Below are 21,861 nucleotides of genomic sequence, written 5' to 3'. Positions count from 1 at the left end.
TTTAGATTGTCTTGTAACTTAGTAATACTGATAATTATTTTTTAAATATATTGATTTTAAAATTCTTGTAGTGTTTGTTCACCAGCTTCTCATTTCTTGTTCTGTTCATTTCTCATTGCTGTAGAAGATAATGTTTCTAGATGATAAAAGATTAACTATAAAACTGTCGTTCTAACAATTGTCAAACTAACTTTTTTGTTACCTTACAGGGTCATATATACAATTCTACATCCCGCATCAAAAACAGAAAAGAAAAAAAGTCTTGGTTAGGGTATGCTCAGGTAGGAGAATACATAAAACAAAAAACATAAAAGAATTAACTTAATATTTAATTCAAATGTAGCACAGTTTAGGACAGCTTTATACAAGTATTACATCATTCCTTTCTATCTGGCTGTAAAATAATAAAGCCAGTCCAGTGCAGTTAAAAATTCTGTTGTGGATAGGGGAGGGACCTCTTTTTGTTTTTCTTTTTTTTTATGCTGGCAGACTAAAAAAGGGATAATGCAGTATCTGCTGTAGCCAGACTATATTGCAATATTATCTCTAAAATTTGAAGATCTTGCACTATTTTGTTTCTGAATTCTGTAATAAGACGTAATAAATTTTGTATTTCCCTTTTAGGCAATCAAGCCAAAAAGTATTAAAAATATGACTTTGTGGTTATAAAGCAGTACAACACTGTTTTAGACTATTGTATTGGAAAGCTCAATTACTGTTTCTAACATAACCATGAATGGCATGTTTAGTTACCAGTAGGTTTTCTTTCAGTACTGTTTTACTACTTTCTTTATTTTTGAGCTATTTTCTTAGCAAGATTTATTACATCTTAAATCATTTTGCGCTCAAATAATCCAGTGCATTTTGAGCATCATTTAATCGCTTTGTGAAACTGCTGACTTACTCAGTCTTTTATCTTTGAAATTAAGTACTTCTTTTGAAAATATATACTATAGTATTACATTTGTTCCATTTGTACAGTACATCATTTTTTGTTTAACATTTTAACAAATATATTATCAAAATATGTATTAACACAAAATATCAATGCAGGAATATGTGTTCCATCTGTAGCATTTTTCTGTCTATTGCCGAGTAATGTGGTCAACACAATCTCACTATTTCTAAATTACTTTTTCATAGACACTCTTGTCTATATTTGATATTTGTACTACTCAAACCTCCCTGATTGGCATCTGAAGAAACTTGTGATTCAGCCTGGGAGAGTACATATGTTTACAGGATGGTCCATGGGCACTCCGCAGGAGTACTCTATACTTGGGTTACTGCTATGTACAGGGCTTCTCCAGGAGGTGAAGAGATGCTGTTCTTGGGGAAGCCATGGAGGATGAAATCTGTAGTCCTGAAGCATGTCCCTCATGCAGCCTGCAAAGGTTGAAGGGAAAGGAGGAATGTTACAGCAAACTATTGGGTGTAACCATGTGTGTTGGGGTTGATGTTATCAGAATTGCTGTGTCTTTTGGAGATATCTTCACTGTAGTGCTTGGGAACAAAAGAAATACACTGGATCTTGTTTTCTGTAAAGCTATTTTTACTTAGTAGGTGACACTGGTATAAATAGGAATACATAACAGTAAACAACACTCAAAAATTCCATTAACCTTTTAATACATTGATCTACATTCATGTCTCTAATACACAGATTCGAACAGTTGCTATTGTAATTGCATCTTATTCCTATGAAGAGAATCCTGGAGAGGGAGCAAGTGGCTTCCAGAGCAGTGTATAAGCACAATGTCACCATTCTGGTGCACAAGGAAGTAGGAATTCCAGAGTGCGTTCAACTTTCATTTTGTATTAGAATTAGCATAGAGAATAAGGTGTGGACCTGAAGATGAGAAAAATCTGATTTTGAAAACAAATAGCTAATGGGGAAAAAAGTAAATGATTATCAGTTTGACAATATCCCTTTAAAAGTGTTTATGAAGATTATACTTTCATTCTAATGTCTTTTTCTTTTTCATTTACCAGAGTTATTTGTTGTATAGAGATGTGAACAATCACAGTATGACAGCCATAAGAATAAATCCTGAAACCTTGGAACAAGATGGTACAGTTGCTTTGCCAGGTAGGAAATTCTAGACGTTACCAAGAGTGGTGGGAATACTTAAGGGACACCATACCCTGAAGATCAACAGATGGGGCGCTGCTAGAGAAGTAATTCATAGATTTATTCCACAGCTTGATGAAATTAGAGCATAACTCTTAAGGCTGTGTACACACTACAGCTTACGTTGGTATAAGTATTGTTGCTCAGAGGTCTGAATAATCCATTCCCCTGAATGATGTAAGTTACACCAACCTAACTGCCAATGTGGACAGTGCAATGTCCATGGGATAGGCTCTCTCGCTGACATAGTTGCTGCCACTTGTGGGGGCTGGAGTAATTAAGTTGATGGTAGAGCTCTCTCCTGTCTGCTTAGAGTGTCTGCAATAGCAGTACTACAGCAGCACGATTGCACCACTGTAAGCTCTTTAGTATTGCCATAGCCTCAGAAACACATCCAGTCTTGACATAAAGACTCCAAGTGGTGTAGAATATACACATCCTTTGATAATGTCTCCCAGTGTTTGTTTACCCTCACTGTTAAACATTTGTATTTATTTCCAGGTTGAACTTCAGTAAGTGGACTTTATTATGCCTTCATCTGCTAGATTAAAAAGCCCTCTAGTATCCAATATCTTTTCCCTGACTAAACACTTACAGACTGTAATTATATTTTCTTTTAATTTTCTCCTCTGAGCTTGAGCTCCTTTAGCTTCTTTCTGTAAAGCTTTTTCACTATACCATAAGTATTTCTTGTAGGTGAAAATATGTACCAGAGCCAAAGGAGACTATTGAAAACTGAATGCCACTAAACTCCCGAATATGCAAATCTGGGATAGTGGTTTTCAACCTTTTTAATTTCTGGACCCCTAAAAAATTTCAAATGGAGGTGTGGACCCCTTTGGAAATCTTAGGTATAGTCTGCGGACCCTAGGTTGAAATCCACTATTCTATGGTTCAACAATCTTTCGCAGACCCTTAGTATAGTGTTAGATTTAGTGTTAGTTAGTTGTAGTTTAAGTATTTCCCTAGTGATGTCCTCACCAGGTTTTAAACATTGTCTGTCATGTTGGGGAGTGATTCCCCAACAACGATTGCTACACATGGTGCTTGTTGTGCCTAGGCAAAGCCCATGGTGAGGAGCAGCGTTTGATTTACAAAACGTTGACAAAATGGATTCAAGTGGCGAGGGATCTTTGTCTGAAGCTGCACTTGCTCGAACAGGCCATGAGGCCTACATTAGCACCGAGGCCCTTGTCATCCTGTGGTTCTGAGTGCTGCCACTTTGCATCCTGGAGCTGGTGCCTCTCCAACGAGGTGGATTAGTCGCTGAGGAAAAGGTCATATAAGACCGACTGAGGCCATTTCATTCCCTTGGGGACTCGTCTTCCTCTGCCAGAAGAAGTGTGGATATGCTGGTGTGTGGGATGAGGCAGGTTCCATCAACTGCTCTGGTACTACAGAAGGAGGCCAGAGATTCTGTGCCATTGACTCCAGATCTAGCCCTGAGGTGTCCGTTTGAGTGATGCTGGCACCAGCTGTTTCCGTGCTGGTGGCGTATTAGGCAGAGATTTGCTATTGCCCATCTGTCTAGACTTCGCCCTTGAACCAGGACTTTGACAGGTCTGTGTGCTTTATAGCCCTGTTAGCTGGCTGGGTAGCTGAACCTTTGGGTCTGTTGGCACTTTACCCCAATGTTTCCCTTTTACAGTCAGTAGAAGTAGGGTAGGTTCTGGGCTTGGCGCAAGGGACCTCCTTCACATTGGGAGCGTCTTCAGCAGCCCTGTGTCTGGTGCTGCTGACGTGACTGTAGTGGCACTCACTGCCATCCACTTTGGCACTGTCAGTTACCTTGGTACTGCTGCCAACTTCATTGTCAACACCACTTCTGGCACCGGAAATGGTGGAGATGTAGTTGGTGCCACTGGTACTGTTTCTACCATTAGCACCAGCTCCCTCTTTATTCTGGGCTATGGTTGAGTTGGACTGTTCGCACTGTTAGGGCTGGCTCCACTTTTATTCCTCTGAAGCCTTGGAAGCTTCGGCATCGCAGTCAGGATCTTCCTCCTTTCTTTCTCCATCGCTTGAGCCACATCGGGGGCCATTCATGGAGCACTATGGATACCAGGACTAGTGCTTGTCTCAGGGTTGGGATGGGGACCTTGGGCCTGGCACCTACTGGCCACCAATGCCCATAGGAGGAGGCAGTCTGGTCTGTTGTTCATCCAGTCTACACACCCTCCCCTGGCACCTCCCAAGTGTCCATATTGAATGCTTGGTTCAGAGAAGTGTTCCAGTTGGCTGTTGTGCTTCCACAATGCTTGGGGCTCTGTCGTCACTGACAGCAGGGTCCTAAGCACCAGCAGACTGCTATGCCATCTAGTTCCTGTCCATCCCTCTCCACCCATCTTTCATGGACCCTCTCACAAGATACTGCTTGTCAAGCAGGTTTGCTCTCTGCTGGCTTTGAGAGCGGTGGAGGAGGTTCTTTTGGGACACTGAGGTCATGGCGTCTATTTCCAGTACTTTGTGGTTCCCAAATGCAAGGGAGGAGGGGTTAGACCCATACTCGATCTTCGCTGCCTCAACAAATATATCATATCTGAGATTCTGAACACTCATTCTATCAACTGTCCTCCCCGTGTTGTCTCCGAATGACTGGTTTGCTGTCCAGGACTTTCGGGATGCCTTCTTTCAGGCCATAGAAAATTCCTTCGATTTTTATTGTAGTAGAGCTCCATTTTCAGTATATGGTGCTTCCATTTGGCCTATCTTCTGCCCCTTCTACCAAATGCATGGTTGTCATGACAGCATATCTTAGGAAGAAAAGAATCCATATCTGTACGATTGGTTACTGTGGGGTAGGTCCAGAAAGGAAGCTTTCTCATGTCGCCACTATGCTGTGCTTGCTCGACCTTCTGGGTCTCATCCTAAACATCAGGAAATCAACTTTGGTTCCCACTCAGATAATCAAGTTCATTGGGGCCGGAATAGACTCTGAGTTTGAGAGCATTTCTGCCAACCGACTGACCGTTTTCTGTTGATTCATCACCTTTGAATCAGTCTGCAGTCTCAGCCTTCCCATACAGTTCAGCTGTGCTCCTGGGTTGCATGTCTGCTTGCATGCAGGTGGTCTAGCTTGCAAGATTGTGTTCACCCCCTCCAAATGTGGCTCAGGATGGTTTATCATCTGACTCTTCACCCCTGGACGGGTTGGCCTGCCTTCCTCAACTGGTCCTGGACTCCTTGCAGTGGTGGACGCTTCCAGAGAATATTTGCCAGGGTGTTCCCTTTGTCTGGCCCTTATCAACCAGGTCTGTTGTCACCAACACCCCCCTGATGGGTCAGGGACCTGAGGTCACTGCAAGTTCAAGGTCTGTGGTTGAGCAAGAGTCCTCTCTGCATATCAACATGCTGGAGCTTCAGGCCATCTACAATGCATGTCACACTTTACTGGACTGTATCAGGGTCTCAGTGGTTCACATACTTACCGACAATTTCACCGCAGTGTATGTGAACAAGGAACAGGGAGCATACTCCTAGATGCTTTGCCAAGAGGCAGTCATGTTGTGATTGCTCTGCATTGAGGAGAGCATTAGCCAATCATTTGTCTAAAGTCCAGAATCATCTCTCAGAGCACCCCAGCAGGAATTTTTCCCTGAGTCAAAAAGTGGTCTCTGAAGACTAGTGTTCTCTGGGTCATCTTTGTAGCTTTGGGCATCCCAACAATTGATCTGTTTGCTATGAGGGACAACAGGAAATGTCATCTCTTCTGCTCTTGAAGGGTCCTCTGTTCAGGCTCCCTGTCCAATGCTTTCCATCTCAGCTGGCAGTCAGCTCTCCTCTACGCTTTTGACCCGATCCTGATCATCCCACAGGTCATCCTCAAGCTGAAGGTGGGTTGAGACAAGTTTTTTCTCACTGCCCTGTTGTGGCTGAGGAGTGCTGGTTCCCTGACCTTCTTGCGCTATCAGTTCAGCCGTCCATACCACTTCCTCTCCATCCCGACCTAGTTACTAAGTATTATGGCCATACATTGGATCACATCCTCAGCTCCCTGCAACTAACGGCGTGGCTACTTCATGGCTAAATGAGAAGGAAGAGCGGTGGTTGGTAGCTGTTTAGCAGGTCCTACCCAACAATAGAAAACCCTCTACCAAAATGGCCTATTCAGCGAAATGGAAGCAATTTTCAGTGTGGTCATTGGCCCTTGGAGTTCAGCTGACGTGGTTTCTATCCAGAACATCTTGGAGTACTTGCTGCAGTTAGTTGTTGGGACTGGCATTTGGCTCACTGACAGTGGATTGCACAGTGATATACGCGTTTCTACTCCTATTCAAGGAAGATCAGTCTTCTCTAGTACCATGGTAGGAAGATTCTTAAAAGGGCTTCTTCATCTCCATCCTCCTGTCCGAGAGCCAGTTCCTCTGTGGGACCCTACCATGGTCCTAGTAGCTTTAATCGGACCTCTGTTAGATCCCCTGGAATCCTGTCCCTTTCTGGTTTTGTGTCAGAAAACTGCATACCTGATAGTGTTAACATCCACAAGGAGTTTGTGTGAGTTGCAGGCTCTGATGGCAGAGCCTCCTTACACACAATTCTCCAAGGACAAGGTGACTTTACGATCACAGCCTGAGGGAAACACTTGACATAAAAAATTTCAGATCAAATGGGTAAAGACTGACCAAGATATAAACAACTAAAAACAGGGTATTACAATGGGAAGTGTCAGGCAACCTTAATAATGATTGTGCTACCAATACTGAATAAAAAAGAACTAGCTCATTGGGTGGCCTTCTCCTTAAAGCTACTGGCTCCAATAAAATGTTTTTACTTAAAATTGCAAGTTTATATCACTAACAGACATCTTGTTAGATTTTAAGCTTGTTCTTAGTAGTCTGGGTTACCCATCACATATGTACTGCTATTATGCTAAGCATTTAGTATTGTGGAAACCCCCTTTGCTCCAGATGCTGTACGGTTTTAATAATTATAAAAGAAGATAGTAAACATTGCATTTTTTTTGGAAGTTTTGGTGCATATTCATTATTAAAACATGAAAAGAAAATTTTTTGGAAAGAAAAATCCTAGTAAAGAAGAACATGTAAAAACTCTAGTTTGCGTTCTGCAAAAATGGACTTTTAAATTTGGTTGCTTTTTGGGCAACCTCCTTTAACACCAGTGACAGTGCTTTGGCAAAGATACGGAGTAGAATGTCTTTAATTGAGGTGAATTAATGCAGACTACTTCATTTTTTCCTTCCTACACAGATTGCAACACTGAAGGGCAGAATATCCTGTTCACTGATGGAGAGTACATTAATCAGATAGCAGCTTCTAGAGATGTAAGTATTCAGTGTATAGTGTAGACATTTTGTTTTTTCCCTCAGCCAACACAGATGTCACTGTACTAAGTGGTCGTCTTTCAGATAAAAAGACGGACTCCTTTTGGCTAGTGTAGATAAAGGCAAAAACGCGTAGCTAGAAAAAATGAAAAATTGCTAGGCATCTGTCAAGAGCTTAGATTTCATACTACTTCATTTTCAATTGTGGCAAAATATCCTTTTCAGACATATATTTTACAATCAGTTTGGTAGCTCTGCTTCTGTATATGAGATTTTGTGGGCTGAAAAGTTTTTTGTTTATTTTAATGTGGCTGGCTGGACTTCCTTGCCATTAGGTCATGCTGTATATGAGTATATTTTCAAGGTAATTTGCGTTATGCTTTTCAGTAAAGCCTGTTCTGTTTCAAAAGAACACTGAGGTTAAAAGGGGCATACTTTTAACGATTGTGCCATTTGGAGTTTCTTCACTTTATGATGATTTCTGCATTTCTTTTTAAAACAGGTTTCCTTCAGATAAGGTAGTAAAAAATTGTACACTTACTGTGATGGATTGAATTCTAGTGTGACATTTGGGAATGGTATCAGGTTTCATGTTCTGTTGTTGAATAAATGCTGGATAATTTTTAATTTCATTAGAGGCAGCATTGTCTTGGCAGGAGAAGGGGGAAACAATCTAATAGCAAAACCATGATTGGCTGCTCATCCTATAGTAAAATTAAGCACTATAAGCAAACATTTGGTTTTTAAAGCCCCCTACACAAATTCATTGGGTGAGATCTTTCAGCAGGGATTGCTATTAATATGGCAAGTTTATGGAAAGGGTTTATCTTGTGAAAAATTAGTTAAGCAATGAGTTAAGTGATCTAGGTGTTCTCTTTCTGACTCTGCCATGGATTTCCTGTGTAACTGTCGCAGTTCATTTAACCTTTGCTTCAGTTTCCCATCTGTAAAACGCTGTCCTTATACTTCCTTTCTTTGAAGAGGTGTTGAGGTATAACCCACTTATGTTTGTTTGTAAAGTGGTTGTCTGCAAGCCATTAAGTACAAAGTATTATATTACTATTGGGAATATCTACCTTCATGGATAATCCTTTAAAAATAGTTATCTACCCTTATGGATTTTCTATCCAGTTTATTCATTTTTAAAAAGGCATTTTGCATTGCTATACTTTGTAAAACTATATGTAAAACCATTCTTCTCCACACACTTGGCATACTACATTTGAGCCAAGTGTGTGGAGAAGAATGGTTTTACACATACATTTGGGCATACCTACAGATACACATCCTCAAATGTGAATTTCATTTTTGGTGGTTTTTTATACTGTAGGAACGGAATGTGGGATTGGTTTCAGATCCTCCTTTCATTCATGTAACTGAAAATCGACTTCAGTACACAAGTATCAAACTTCCTTTATGAAATGTGCTTGGAATAGAAACACATTTTGTAGGTGTAAAACTCTAATCTGTAGTCAGCGTTCAATCCAAACTTCCCTAAAGTAAAAAGCTGTTAATATGTGATTTAGTGGTCTTGTTTCAGTTCATTATAAAGAATCTGGAGATGTGAAGTCTGGACCTAGATATAGAGCTGAAGTTCCTCAAAATTTGGGGAAGTTTGTCTGTGGGATTCTATTTCAGATCTATTACAAAAAGTAATTTTCTCTGATACTCACACCTTCTTGTCAACTGTTAAGAATAGGCCACTTGCACCTTGATTGAATTGGCCTCGTTAGAACTGCCCCCCCCCATTAGTAAGGCAACTCCCATCTTTTCATGTGCTGTAATATATATACTGCTTACTATATTTTTTAATCCATGCATCTGATGAAGTGGGTTTTAGCTCAAGAAAGCTTATGCCCAAATAAATTTTAGTCTCTAAGGTGCCACAAGGACTCCTCATTGTTTTTGCTGATACAGAATAACACGGCTACCACTCTGAAATCTGTATTTCAGATCTGTTTTGTGTATTTATGTGGTGGGGTGTGTTTGTTTTTTTTGTTTTTGTTTTTTTTGCTATGCCAAGTTCTTGATGATAGTGTTCATGTGGAATAGTTTGTACCCTATTTAAATTTTGTGTGTGATCTTTTCCAAATGGCAACTGAGAAAACTCATCTAATGTTCTACTTTATCATTATTTTTTAAAACACCTTCTAATTTTCAAGATTTTGGAATTTTTTTTTTAAAGCGTTACTTTTTTGTAATTTCCAGCAGTAAAAATGGAAGAATGGATTGAACTTCACATTGCACAGATTGACCTGACTTTTTTGAATACACTGCTGAATTTTTTTAGCAGCTGAAAATTAGAGTATATAGCTTGTTGAATACTTGTCTTCTTTAACATCTACGTTCTTTTAATCTCTGATGTCAGTGTAGTCAGTCCTCTGATTCTTATCTAACGTTTCTCTTTCCTTGTATGCTATTTTGCTGTTAAGAAGAAAAACGAAGTTGGTATGAGGGGGAAAACCCAATTGCTTAGGTTGTGACACAAATAAATCAGTTTTGATTCTAGCCTTGATTCATTTCTATTTGAGGGGACAAACAGATCTGTTAAGATAGGTAATATGTATGCTGAAATGCCTATGGACAAGAGTTACAAAAGTCATGTTACAGTTTTCATGTTAGCTTAAAAGTATGTGTTTTGTGTTATCTGACAGTGTTAAATTATTTGTAGCAAGAGAAGTACCAGACTCTGACCATTTTGTTGGTTTTCTTATGCACACTTACTACTTAGCTGTTACGAAATGAACCATAAAATGTTTACTTAAAGCCTTTTAGTAAACATACACTGTGAAGCTGCCAAGACTAAAAATTGGTCAGCATAACTTTTGCCCCATGGAATAAACATTAAAAGACAACACGTTCCATGGTTTTAGGAGTTTCAATAACTTGTGTGTCTTGGTTTGGTTTTTAATACATTTGAAGCAGAAGCAGTTATATATTTGAAAAAGTACGGTTTTTAGGCCTATCTCTTCAGGTCTGTCTGTCTCTAAAACATTTTACTTGTCTTCTATTCTTTTTACACTCTTTTTCACCAATTATTAGTCACTTTTCTACCTTTAAAACCCCCCATAATTTTGTCAGTGTGTTACCTACTGATTTGTTTTGAAGGATGACTGGGGATGCACAGTATACTCTTTGCAGGGTGAGATTAAGTCAGACTTACTTGTGGCACAGAAACTAACTAAAATGTTTGTTTAATGGTTTAAATGATTTATTTGTTACAGGATGGCTTTGTAGTTCGAATATTTGCAACAAGTACGGAGCCAGTACTGCAACAAGAACTGCAGCTTAAACTTGCTAGAAAGTGCTTACATGCCTGTGGTATCTCATTATTTGATCTGGAGAAAGACTTGCACATTATCAGTAAGACTTCATTTTGTAATGTCGTTTTCTTTCAACATTATAAGTAGTACAAACTTCGTACTATAATTCAATCCAATATATAAAAGTGAACAAGAACAAGTAAGGGGAGTAGCAGTGGTCTTTTCAGACTGAGAGCTCCATTCAGGAGTGGTGGAAGCTCACTAAAAGTTGGGGGGCCACCTGCGCCTGAACCGCCCCTTATGCTGCCCCTTCTCCAAGATCCCGTCCTGGTCCCACACCGCCTCTTCGACCCAAGATCCCACCCCCCACTTGCTCCTCTCCACCCCCTCCCCTGGGGCCATGCTCCCTCTCCCCACAACCCCTCTGTTCGAGTGTCCCTGGCTCCATTACAAATATACTGGTGACTACTAACATGGACCTTCATAGTTCTTAAACCCATACCCATATTGGTTTGTAGCAATCAACTTTATCCTATGTAAAAAAGGATCATTGTTTAAAATAACAGTTAGCCATGCCTCTACACTTGGAATCCATGTGGATTTAAAGTGAAACATAGTTGTCCTTTTGGAATTAGTTTAGAACTTTCCCATTGTAATGAAAGTAATTGAAGGTATACTTTCTGAAAATGTTCATGGAAAATATATTTTATTTTAGCTCTGATTTTTTTCTATAATTAGAGGTATGATTGTAAACTTGAAATTTCATATCACCTGGATTAGTTCGCGTTGAAAGAAAGCTTTCTTGAACTAAATGTTTTTCTGAGGTTCTGATCATATTGTCAGTTGACATCAATGACAAAATCTGCTTCTACAACTGTGCAGGATGAGGCACATAAAGAAAAAATTATCTTTAAAACCAACTACATATAAATTGCATACCTAATTTACATCTTGTTATGCTCTCAGGTACAGGGTTCGATGAGGAGTCAGCTGTTCTTGGTGCAGGAAGAGAATTTGCACTAATGAAAACTGCTAGTGGAAAGGTATTAGAAATATTTCATTATTGATATTAAATTGCATAAATAATATGCTACCAGATCTTTGTTATGGAAATTAGATTTGATATATTGGTTTGGAAAAGAATGATTAATTTCTGCTTCTACAAATATATTATGCTATTGTACATTGACAGTTGGCTATAGTTTTTATATATTGGCTTTCACTGTGATGTAGAAAAGACAAACCAATAAGATTAAGTAGTGTTCATATAGCAATTTAATTTTTTTATAACCCTCTCCTATACAAAATTATAGCAACAAAAATTACTGGATTATTCTTTCATTAACCAAATGTCATATGTTCACATTTTTTCAGTCCTATCAAAATTAAGTACTAAATTACAAGTAAAGCCTATATGTTCTTTCTTAGTACGTCTGTGTAGTTGAACGTATACAAAACTTGCCTTAAAATTTACTCTCTAACTTTGTCATCTACTTAATTTCAGTTTTGTTAAAGCAGCTTCTGGCTTTTCTAAATGAAAAGTACTCCTCAGCTGGAATCCAAAAGAATGGCTAGAGTTATTGCTGGGTTACAGAGAGGGAAGGGCCATAAAATGATGTTGTTGCTTTAACAGGGGGTAGCACTATTAGTTACAGCAGTGGATCTCAACGTATTTATCATTGTGGGTTGCATATGCAGCCCACAATGTGTTATGTGGGCCGCAGGTTGAGAACCACAGTGTCCCCCTGCCCAGAGACTCCTCCACAGTGTGGGTCCAGGAGCAGAGCCCTTGGGTGTGGGGCCGGGCAGCCGAACTCTGCCCCTGCTGCCCAGGACTGGGTAAACCTGGAGCTGCTGTAGCACTCCCACAAACTCATAGTTCCCAGCACCCCCCCACCACCTCACTGCCCAGAGTGCGCCCTGCACCCCAAACCTGCCCAGAGACCCACTATCCCGCACCCTGGCCCCCTGCGTCACTCACTAGCCCCGTGCTGGCAGGAGTGCTCCAGCAGGCTTCCTGACACTGTCCCCCTCTTAGCCAGCACCGCCCCCTTTTAGATCAGAGCGGCAAATTTTGAGGGTTTTTTTAGCACACAACTGTGCTAAAAAATTAGCTGTGTGCTAATTGGGCTGGTGGTTGAGAACCGCTGAGTTATAGTGTTGCATAGTAATTGTAAATGGATTGTTTTAAATTCTTGCATATAAGTTTGAGATATTTTTCTTAATGAGTAGCTAAGAAACAGCCTTTAGACCCTAAATGTACTTTCTAAGCTGTACTATCAAATAATTTTATTTTTATGTCATAATTTAGGTTTTGTGTTTACCAAAAAAAAGGGTGGGGTAGTGGTGGAGGAGAGATAACAAAGCATACAGTGGATCAAATGCTTCCCAGTGCGGAAGTTCTGTGCAACGTCCTTTTCACCACTAAATTGGTTAGTAGAGCTTTGTCCAGATGCTTTCTGGACTGGTGAGTCTCACTCATTAAGCTTAGACATGTTTTCATGAATCTTTCTTTTACATGTGAATGAAAGCAGGTTTTTTATAGATAGGAATTTTAAACAGTTTTATAATGGTGGAATTCCATACACTACTTTAAATAGTTTTACTTTTTAGTTCTTGTGAGGTATCACAATGATCAGTTTATCTTCAATCCAAATTGGATGAAGTGAAGAAAAGAAACAACACAGATGGTGAAAAGTAAATTAAACTTAAAAAAGTCTCTTCAGTTTTAAAAAGCTTTTTTGTTTACTTAATTTGTAAAATTTAGTAACTCAAAATGGATTTCAATGTGAATAGTTCAATTTTTTGTACCTTGTCAGTGCCTCCTTTTAAGGAAGCAATATCAATGCAGATTTTTTGTTGGAATACTAATTTTTTAAAGAGGCTGGTATTTTTAAATGGGAATCTTGAGGAACTCAGTGAGAACTATTTAATTCAAATTGTATGTCTAAAATCAACCTTATTGTGAGGTTGCAGTCTTCTGCAAATAAACAGTTATTTTGCTTGAATTGTTTATCTACAAGCCCTAGATACTTCTACAAACCTTCTTTATGCTGCGTGGTTCTCTACAAGTTCTTAACAGGTTGCTTGTTGCTGTATATTTAGAGTGTCAACCTGATACTTTCTCTTGTACCCTCAGTTGGCTTAAGCCTATTCCTAGTGGTTAGGAAGGTTAGCTCAGCTCAGTGGAAACTATTTTCACTTTTCTCAGAGATATGCTACATATTAGTTGATGTCTGTGGTCTAACTGGAAAAGTCAGCTGGGGAAAACATTTTATCTTGGTTACAGTTTGTATGACCTTGTATATTACCTATTGTGATTTTCCCATTTGGACAACTGTTTAGATTTTTTCACGGCTGTTCGTATCGAACAGTTTAGGGAGATATTTTATTTCCCTAAGATCAGAGTTCTGGTTTTGGCATGGTAGTTTGAACCTGTGACAATGGGCATAAAACTTACAAATCCAAATAGTGTCTGAGTCACAGTAAGGTTTAACTATTAAGCTATTAAACTATTAAGTTGCTCAATCTGGAACCTTTTCAAATGAAGGAGATTGCAAATGAATTTGAAGTGGTTCTTTCAAATGTACAAAATCCTTTTCAAACCAAACATGGTAGTTTTCATAGCTCTGATCCTCTGTAGTATTATGTTTGATTTACTGACAACCCTGATCATCTTCAGAAGTGCTGCATGAGGTTTTACATTCTCTAAGAAAGGTAAACTTTGGAGACAAAACAGGTTCAGAGACACTCTGATGATGATATTGTCTAACAGCTTATGAGACATTGGAGATAAAGGTTTCTAAACTACAAACATAGTCAATGGTGCTGTACGTGCTATGTCAGCAAAAAATTGGCCCAATGTTTTGTGGTTGTTTATCAATAATATACATGATGATTACTGTGGTACAGTAACAAACATTCATTTTTAATTTACTCATCCACAGTGGTTGTAGGTATTTACTGAAAAATGAATGTTTTAACATAATGTGTATATTGAAATCCACACAAAGTATCGTATCCAGTGATATGTCAGTGTGTGGATTCTTTGAGTACTGCAGTGTTTTGGTCAGTTTCATTTTTTGAATCCCATATTTACAAGAATGCAACTTTTTTCTATCAAATGTTTTTTAAAAAAACATTCCTGGAATCACTTTTTTCTCCTTTGTTCAGCATTTTCAGGATCGGGATTATATCAAAAAGTAGCACTATGATACTGTTAGGAAGGTGGATTTCAAAATAAAATAAACTAGTCAAAAAGATCCTGAAGTACAAAGTGAGGAAATCAAAATCCTTAGAGCTAGCGTGGAGATCATTTAGGAAAATCATCATCATCAGTTATGCACATTCCCTTTTAAACAAAATAAAACAAAAAGTAGAAAAAGCTCAGTATGGTTAAAGGGCAAGTTAGAGAGGTTATTTGATGCTAGTCTTCAGAAAATAACCATCAAGTGTCTAACTTTCCTTTCCTAATTGATAAACTAGGAAAGAAAAGTCTCTGACATCACTGGCAATATCTGACTCCCTGTTGATCAGGCTTCAAGTTAGGGCAGGGTAGAGAGACGATTCTTGTTGCTCTAATAGAGAACTTCAACGTCTCTGTTTAAAAAAAAAATAACAAGAGGAACTACACCTTCTCAAACACTCTGTGTAGTATTTGACACTGCTAATCATAAAATATTTCCTGACTTTCCAAAAACCTGCAGAGATTAATGGAAATGCCCTGAAAAAGTTTGAATTCTTCTCAGACCAAACCCAGAAGGTTGTATATACTCTATCTCCATAGCCTTTAACTTCAGGGTACCATAATGCTCAGAATTCTGCTGTGTGTGTCTGAAACCATGGGAATAGCTGGTGAAACAACAGATGCTGAGATGTGAGTGCTACACAGACAACATGCAGCTGTGCATCCATCACCTTTACATCAAATGCAAATAGCACAATCTCTACCCTTTTTAATGTGTCGCTGAAATCAGTCACTGATCAAAGAGAGGATGAATAAAGTCTGGTAAGAACCATCTCTGGGTATGTCTCAGCTGGAGCTAGAGGTGTAATTTCCAGCTCAGGTAGGTATATCTGCATTAGCTCTGATAGAACCAATAAAGAAGCAAAAATTATTCTTCATAACATTGCCTTCATGTAGTCCTGCTGGAGGAGCTGCATAATCCATGCTGTTGTAGATTTTTTGAGTAGTACTTGGTAGGAGGTGTGACAGGGTCGGGCCAGATGGCTACAGGAGAGTAATAGAAGGCAGATATATTAGCCTCAGGTTAAGTAGGTCCCTTTTCCATGGGTAAGGTAACAGGGAAGGTTCCAGTACAATCAGGAACCTTCTGGAGACAATTAAGACAGACAGGCTGATTAGAACACCTGCAGTCAATCAAGAAGCTGCTAGAATCCATTAAGGCAGGCTAATTAGGGCACCTGGGTTTAAAAAGGAGCTCACTTCAGTTTGTGGTGCATGGGTAAGGAGCTGGGAGTAAGAGGCGCTAGGAGCTGAGAGTGAGAAAGCATACTGTTGGAGGACTTAAGAGTACAAGCATTATCAAACACCAGGAGGAAGGTCCTATGGTGAGGATAAAGAAGGTGTTGGGAGGAGACCATGGGGAAGTAGCCCAGGAAGTTGTAGCTGTCACACAGCTGTTCCAGGAGGCACTCTAGACAGCTGCATTCCACAGGGCCCTGGGCTGGAACCCAGATTAGAGGGCGGGCCTGGGTTCCCCCCAAACCTCCCAACTCCTGGTCAGGCACAGGAGAAGTTGACCTGGACTGTGGGTTCACGAAAATGGCCAAACTAAGGGCTGCCATGAAGCTCCAAGGCAAACAAATCTGCCAATAAGCGAAAGACCCACCAAGGTAGAGGAGGAACTTTGTCACAGAGGGTTTACATATGCATGATCTTCACATTCTACAATCCATTTACTGCCAGAATAGTATGCCACCCCACACCAAATCTCACTGAACTCCCTGTAAATTGCTCTTTATAATGCAGCTGGAGTTTTATTAGAACCAGGAGTCCTAGTTTTCGGTGATTTAAAAAAAAAACCAAAAAACCCCCAAATTCTCTAATTTAAAAAAAAAATTGCCTTTTTTCTGCTATTAAAATGAAATGCTGAACTTTAGTTTCCTTAGCCACAATATATACAGGTATTAGTTGAACCCAATGTTTTATTGATATATTTACAATTTTTAAGCAAGTTTGAAACCACCAATGCCATCAGTCATAATAAAATAAAATTAATGGAATGAGCTAGTCACCGTGCATTGTTTCTTTACTGTTGTCAATGGACCTGCTGTTTCAGCGTCTCGTTTTCATTTTTTTTTTTCCATTCAGTTTTAGTGCTTTCCATGTGTTCTACAGTTGTCTGTCTTCGAATGTAATCTACAACCTTGCTGCATACAGTACAGAACAGCACATTGCCACCAATGTGAAATTTGTCCAAGCCAAACTCATTGACACTGTTTTTAGGGGTGATTTTTAAAGTTTTCAACAACTTTTTATAACTTTAACTATGTCTGGAGGCTGAAGTGAAATTTCATGTGATGTGCATCCAACGCACTGAACCAGAGTCTTTTGCCTATCAGTACCTGTAGAGGGGTGGCACTTGCACCTTGTGGCTGTGGCCCCTTCTCTGGCTACATGAAGTGGCGCTGCCCCGACACCCTCTGTTCCCTCTTACTGCTTGTGGCTGGAGTCGGAGCTCTGTGTGTGGTTGGAGTCTCACAACTTTGCATTTCATCTTAGCCTACTTTTATTATATGTATCAGAGTAACAGCCACGTTAGTCTGTATTCACAAAAAGAAAGAGAGTACTTGTGGCACCTTAGAGACTAACCAGTTTATTTGAGCATAAGCTTTTGTGAGCTGCAGCTCACTTCATCGGATGCATACTGATGAAGTGAGCTGTAGCTCACGAAAGCTTATGATCAAATAAATTGGTTAGTCTCTAAGGTGCCACAAGTACTCCTTTTCTTTTTATTATATGTAGTTAGTGATAGTTGCTATGTAGTGTTCCCAGCGATGCCCTCATCTGGGTTTAAACATTGCCGTTCATGTGGAGGAATGATCTCAAACAGCGACCCCACATGTGGATGCTTGCTTTTTCTTGGTAAGGCACACCTTAAGAGCGTAGATCATTTAAGGAGAGGACTCAGGTTGCGTGGGAGCTTTGCCTCAAGCAGCACCTGCTTGAACAGGCCATGTGACATGATCTGATACTGAGGCCCTCCTTGGGCCGGAGAGCACCCTTGGGCTTGGAGAGCGCTGCTGTCTCTTGTTCTGGGGCAGGTGCCTCTCTGAAGAGGCTCAGGAGCCTTTCTCCGTCATCTGTGCCAAAGAAGAGGTCTCATAAGACAAATTATAATGGCTCCAGGTTGTGGGGCAACTCCTTTGCCTCCCCCAGAAAGAGCTCAGACTGATGGAGGGCTGGCTTTGGTGCGCATGATGGCGCAGGTACCTTTGGCCCTTCCCTAGTACTGAGTAGGGAGGTCATAACCCTAATACCATTGTTCCAGTTCTGGTCTCCGGATGTTCGTTGAGTCCAGTACCGACAAGGGCGAGGCCTTACAAACTGTATCCACTGCATCGAAGTACCAGACTGTGGTAGAATTGCCCTGCCTTTCGGGCCCATCCTCATAGCTGGTCCAAGATTTTACAAGTCAAGTACCTTCGATAGCCCCTCCAAAGGAGTTTGCCACCAGTCATTGGGCCCCTCAGCATTGTACCCAAGATGTTTCTCCCCTGGTGGCTGGGATGGGTATGCTACCAGAATCAGTACCGGGGACCTCGGTACTGGGACCATCCGTGGCCCCGCTACAATTGATGCCACAGCTGCTTCCATGGCAACTGTCACCACTCTCAACATTGATGCACTTGGGTGCACAAGGATTGATGCTGCCTGCGGTACCAGCATGGTTGGTACTGCCTTCATCGGGGGCACTGATTCCAGACTCATTTTGGGCAATGGATGAATTGATTTGTCTTTTGGCTCCCTTGGGAGTTGCTCCACCCATGTCTTTGAGATCACAGGACTCTTCTGCTTCCAAGTTGGGGTCATCTGCCTCCTGCTCTGCTTAGCCTGCCAGTGGACCAGTATGGCTGCCGCGGTTGACACATGCCCTGGATGGAGGTCCCTGGCCTGGCACCTACTAGCCACCAATGTCCTATCCGTATCAGTGCCTACTTTGGAGATCGTGGGATGCTTCTTGTTAGTGGAGATCTCGCTCCTGGTCCCATTCAAAGGCAAGATTGACAATGGTGGCTGCAGATCAGCTGCAAACTCCGACATCGGTGGTTTTCCTCCCTGAAGAGCTGCTGGAGTCCTTCTGTCCGGGTATGTCATTCCAGGAGCAAGAGCTGGTTTGGCTCAGCCAAGAGCCTTGTCCTCATCTCCAGATGATGCAGTGCTGCCTGGTTTGTCCTCCCCTTCTATTCTGGAAGACTTTATGGCATACCAGGACCTTTTACGCTGTGGAGCTGCATCCTTCTGCATCCAGGCAGTGTTTCTCCAGGAGAACACACACACACTGGTGGACATTCTACAGCCATCTGTCCCTGAGAGAGTGGCCCTCTGGAGTAATAATGTGCTCTTCGAGACAGTGAGAGCCCTGTGGAGTACATTGGTCTCAGTACCACTGGTAGCTAAGCGCATGGAGAAGCGCTACTTTGCTCCTGTGCAGGAATTTTAAGGGTTCTGTTCCCATCTGTCCCTGAATTCTCTGGTTGTAATGGCAATGAATGACAGCGCCTGACAGGGTAAGTTCAAGCCCATCCTCAAGGATAGAAAGTCCAAGTAGTTGGACCTTTGGCCAGAAAGGTCTGTACCTTATCGTCCCAACCGATCAACAAGCTTTGCTGTCCACATTTGATTTTCTCAACTGGTCAGCAGTGTCCAAGTGTGTGGACCAGTTGCTCAAGGGCTTGCGTGAGGAATTTAGGGTGTTTGTCACAGAAGGCTGGTTTGTGGCCAAGATATCACTGCAGTCCCCCCTTGATGTTGCAGGTGCTTCAGCCAGGGTGATGGCCGCTGTGGTTACTCTGAGGAGAACTTCCTGGCTGCAAAACTCTGGGATCACTTTGGATGTCCAGCAAGACATTGAGGACTTGCCTTTTGATATCCAGACCTAGTTCTTGGACAAGACTGGCACTTTTTGCACTCCTTTAAGGATTCCAGGGCTACCTGGAGGTCCTTTGGGGCGTATATACATCCCACGCAGAGATGCTACTATGGGATTCAGCAACAGGAAGCAGGGCGACTACCCCAGAAAGAGGGATAGGTCTCACAAAAGGAATCACTCAGGTTCAGGGTTCAGTCAGTCCATGCCTTCACTTGGCACTTGCTAAGCAGCAATTTTGAGTGCTTGGTCCAGAGCACTGTTCTAATTATTGCTTTACCCTCTTTGTCCCCGTGTTCCTTTGGGGACAGACTGTCCCATTTTTACAATGTGTGGGACTTGATTACCTCTGACAGCTATGTTCTAGACACTGTCAGATGGGGCTATGCCATCCAGTTCCTCTACACATGCCATCCATATCCCACTGCTCCTCTTCAAGGACCCGTCTCACGAAACACTGCTCATTAAGCAAGTCAGCCCTCTGCTGATGTTGGGAGAGGTGTAGGAAGTTCTGCTAGAACATTGGGGCCACGGCTTCTACTCTTGGTACTTCCTGATACCAAAACCCAAGAGTGGGATAAGATCTATCCTTGACTTTCGCGGCCTCAACATATTCATCAAATACATGAGGTTCAGCATAGTCACTCTATTGGCTTTCTTCCCCGTGTTGTCTCAGAATGACTGGTTAGTTGCTTTGGATCTCAGGATGCTTGCTTTCATATGACGATTCTAACGAATCACAGGAAATTTTCTTCGGTTTGTGGTAGGAGAACATTTAGCCTCTTTTCTGCCCCCTGACTTTTCACCAAATGCATTGCTGTGGTCATGGCGTATCTCAGGAGGAAAGGAATCCATATCTTCCTGTACCTTGATAATTGCTTACTGAAGGGTGGCTCTAGAGAGGAAGTTCTTGCCAATGTCACTATCATGTTGTCTGTGCTCCACCAACTGGGGTTAATTTTAAATGCCAGAAATTCATCGTTGGCTCCCACTCAGAAAATTGAGTTCATTGGGGCCCTGTTAGATTCCACGAGGTCGAGAGCATTCTTCCAACTAATTGTTTCTAGGCATTTCAACAGCTCTGCCTCAGTCTGCAACTCAGCCTCCATGACAGTCAGGATGTCTCTGAGCCTGTTGGGACATAAGTGGTCTAGTTAGCCAGGTTATACCTTCACCATCTTCATATGTGGCCTCAGGATGGTCTACTGTCCTGCCTTACATTCTGTGGATAGATTGGTTTGTGTTCCTCCACTAGTCCTAGACTCCTTGAGCTTTTGGGCATCCCCATGCAATGTGTACTGAGGAGTCCCCTTCACTCAGCCTTCTCCAACCAAGTTTAGTTATTAATGCCTCCCTTTTGGTGGAGGGGGGAGGAGGGATGCATCTGGACTCAGTGTATGCAGATCCTGGGGTTGGAACAGGAAACCTCGCTCTATATCAACATTTGGGCCATCCACAATGCATGTTGTGCCTTCCGGTACCATATCAGGGACTCAGTGGTTCACATATTCCCCGATAATACCACTGTGATGTGAACAAACAAGGAGGAGCACTTTTCAGGTTACTCTGCTCTGAGGCCATCAACCTGTGGCAATTCTGCATCAAAGACGACATCCCTACGGTAGCAGTCCACTTGCTGGAGATGCAGAATTGTCTTGTGAACCATTTCAGCAGGTTTTTCTCCATGAGTGGTCCCTGACAGCCAATGTCCTCAAGGTCATTTTTGCGATCTGGGACATCCTCACGATTGACCTCTTTGTGATGAGGAAAAACAGAAAGTGGTGCCAATTCTGTTTTTTGGGGGGGCTCAGCCCGGGCTCCCTCTCGGATACTTTCCACTGCAGCACGTAGTTGACTCTGTTGTACACCTTTCACCCTATTCTGATCATTCCTCAGGGCATCCTCAAGCTCAAGGTGGATCGGGGCAAGCTCATCTTAATTGTTGTGGTGTGGCTGAAACAGTGCTGGTTCACATACCTCCTTGTTCAAGGCTCCCATACCGCTTCCTCTCTGTCCTGACCTGCTCACTCAGAACCATGGCCACACTCTCCATCCTGTGATTAGCTCCATGCA

At 41.5% G+C, this 21,861-nt stretch overlaps 1 protein-coding gene across 15 annotated transcripts in view; it reads left to right on the top strand.

The window, feature by feature from the left end:
* MYCBP2 (MYC binding protein 2) overlaps positions 1–21,861 on the top strand; it is a 420,373-nt gene that overhangs the window by 62,002 nt on the left and 336,510 nt on the right. For all 15 annotated transcript variants that reach the window (XM_048852688.2, XM_048852718.2, XM_075129126.1 and 12 more), the window contains exons 7-11: positions 210–281; positions 1,993–2,089; positions 7,339–7,412; positions 10,637–10,775; positions 11,642–11,718. In XM_048852688.2, coding sequence (XP_048708645.1) covers positions 210–281; positions 1,993–2,089; positions 7,339–7,412; positions 10,637–10,775; positions 11,642–11,718 — 459 coding nt within the window. The remainder of the gene's footprint in view (positions 1–209; positions 282–1,992; positions 2,090–7,338; positions 7,413–10,636; positions 10,776–11,641; positions 11,719–21,861) is intronic.

The sequence above is a fragment of the Caretta caretta genome, chromosome 1 (assembly GCF_965140235.1).
Source record: "Caretta caretta isolate rCarCar2 chromosome 1, rCarCar1.hap1, whole genome shotgun sequence".
Classification (NCBI taxonomy): domain Eukaryota; kingdom Metazoa; phylum Chordata; order Testudines; family Cheloniidae; genus Caretta; species Caretta caretta.
The sequence above is the reverse complement of the archived record's forward strand: the minus strand, read 5'-3'. Positions and strand labels throughout refer to the sequence as shown.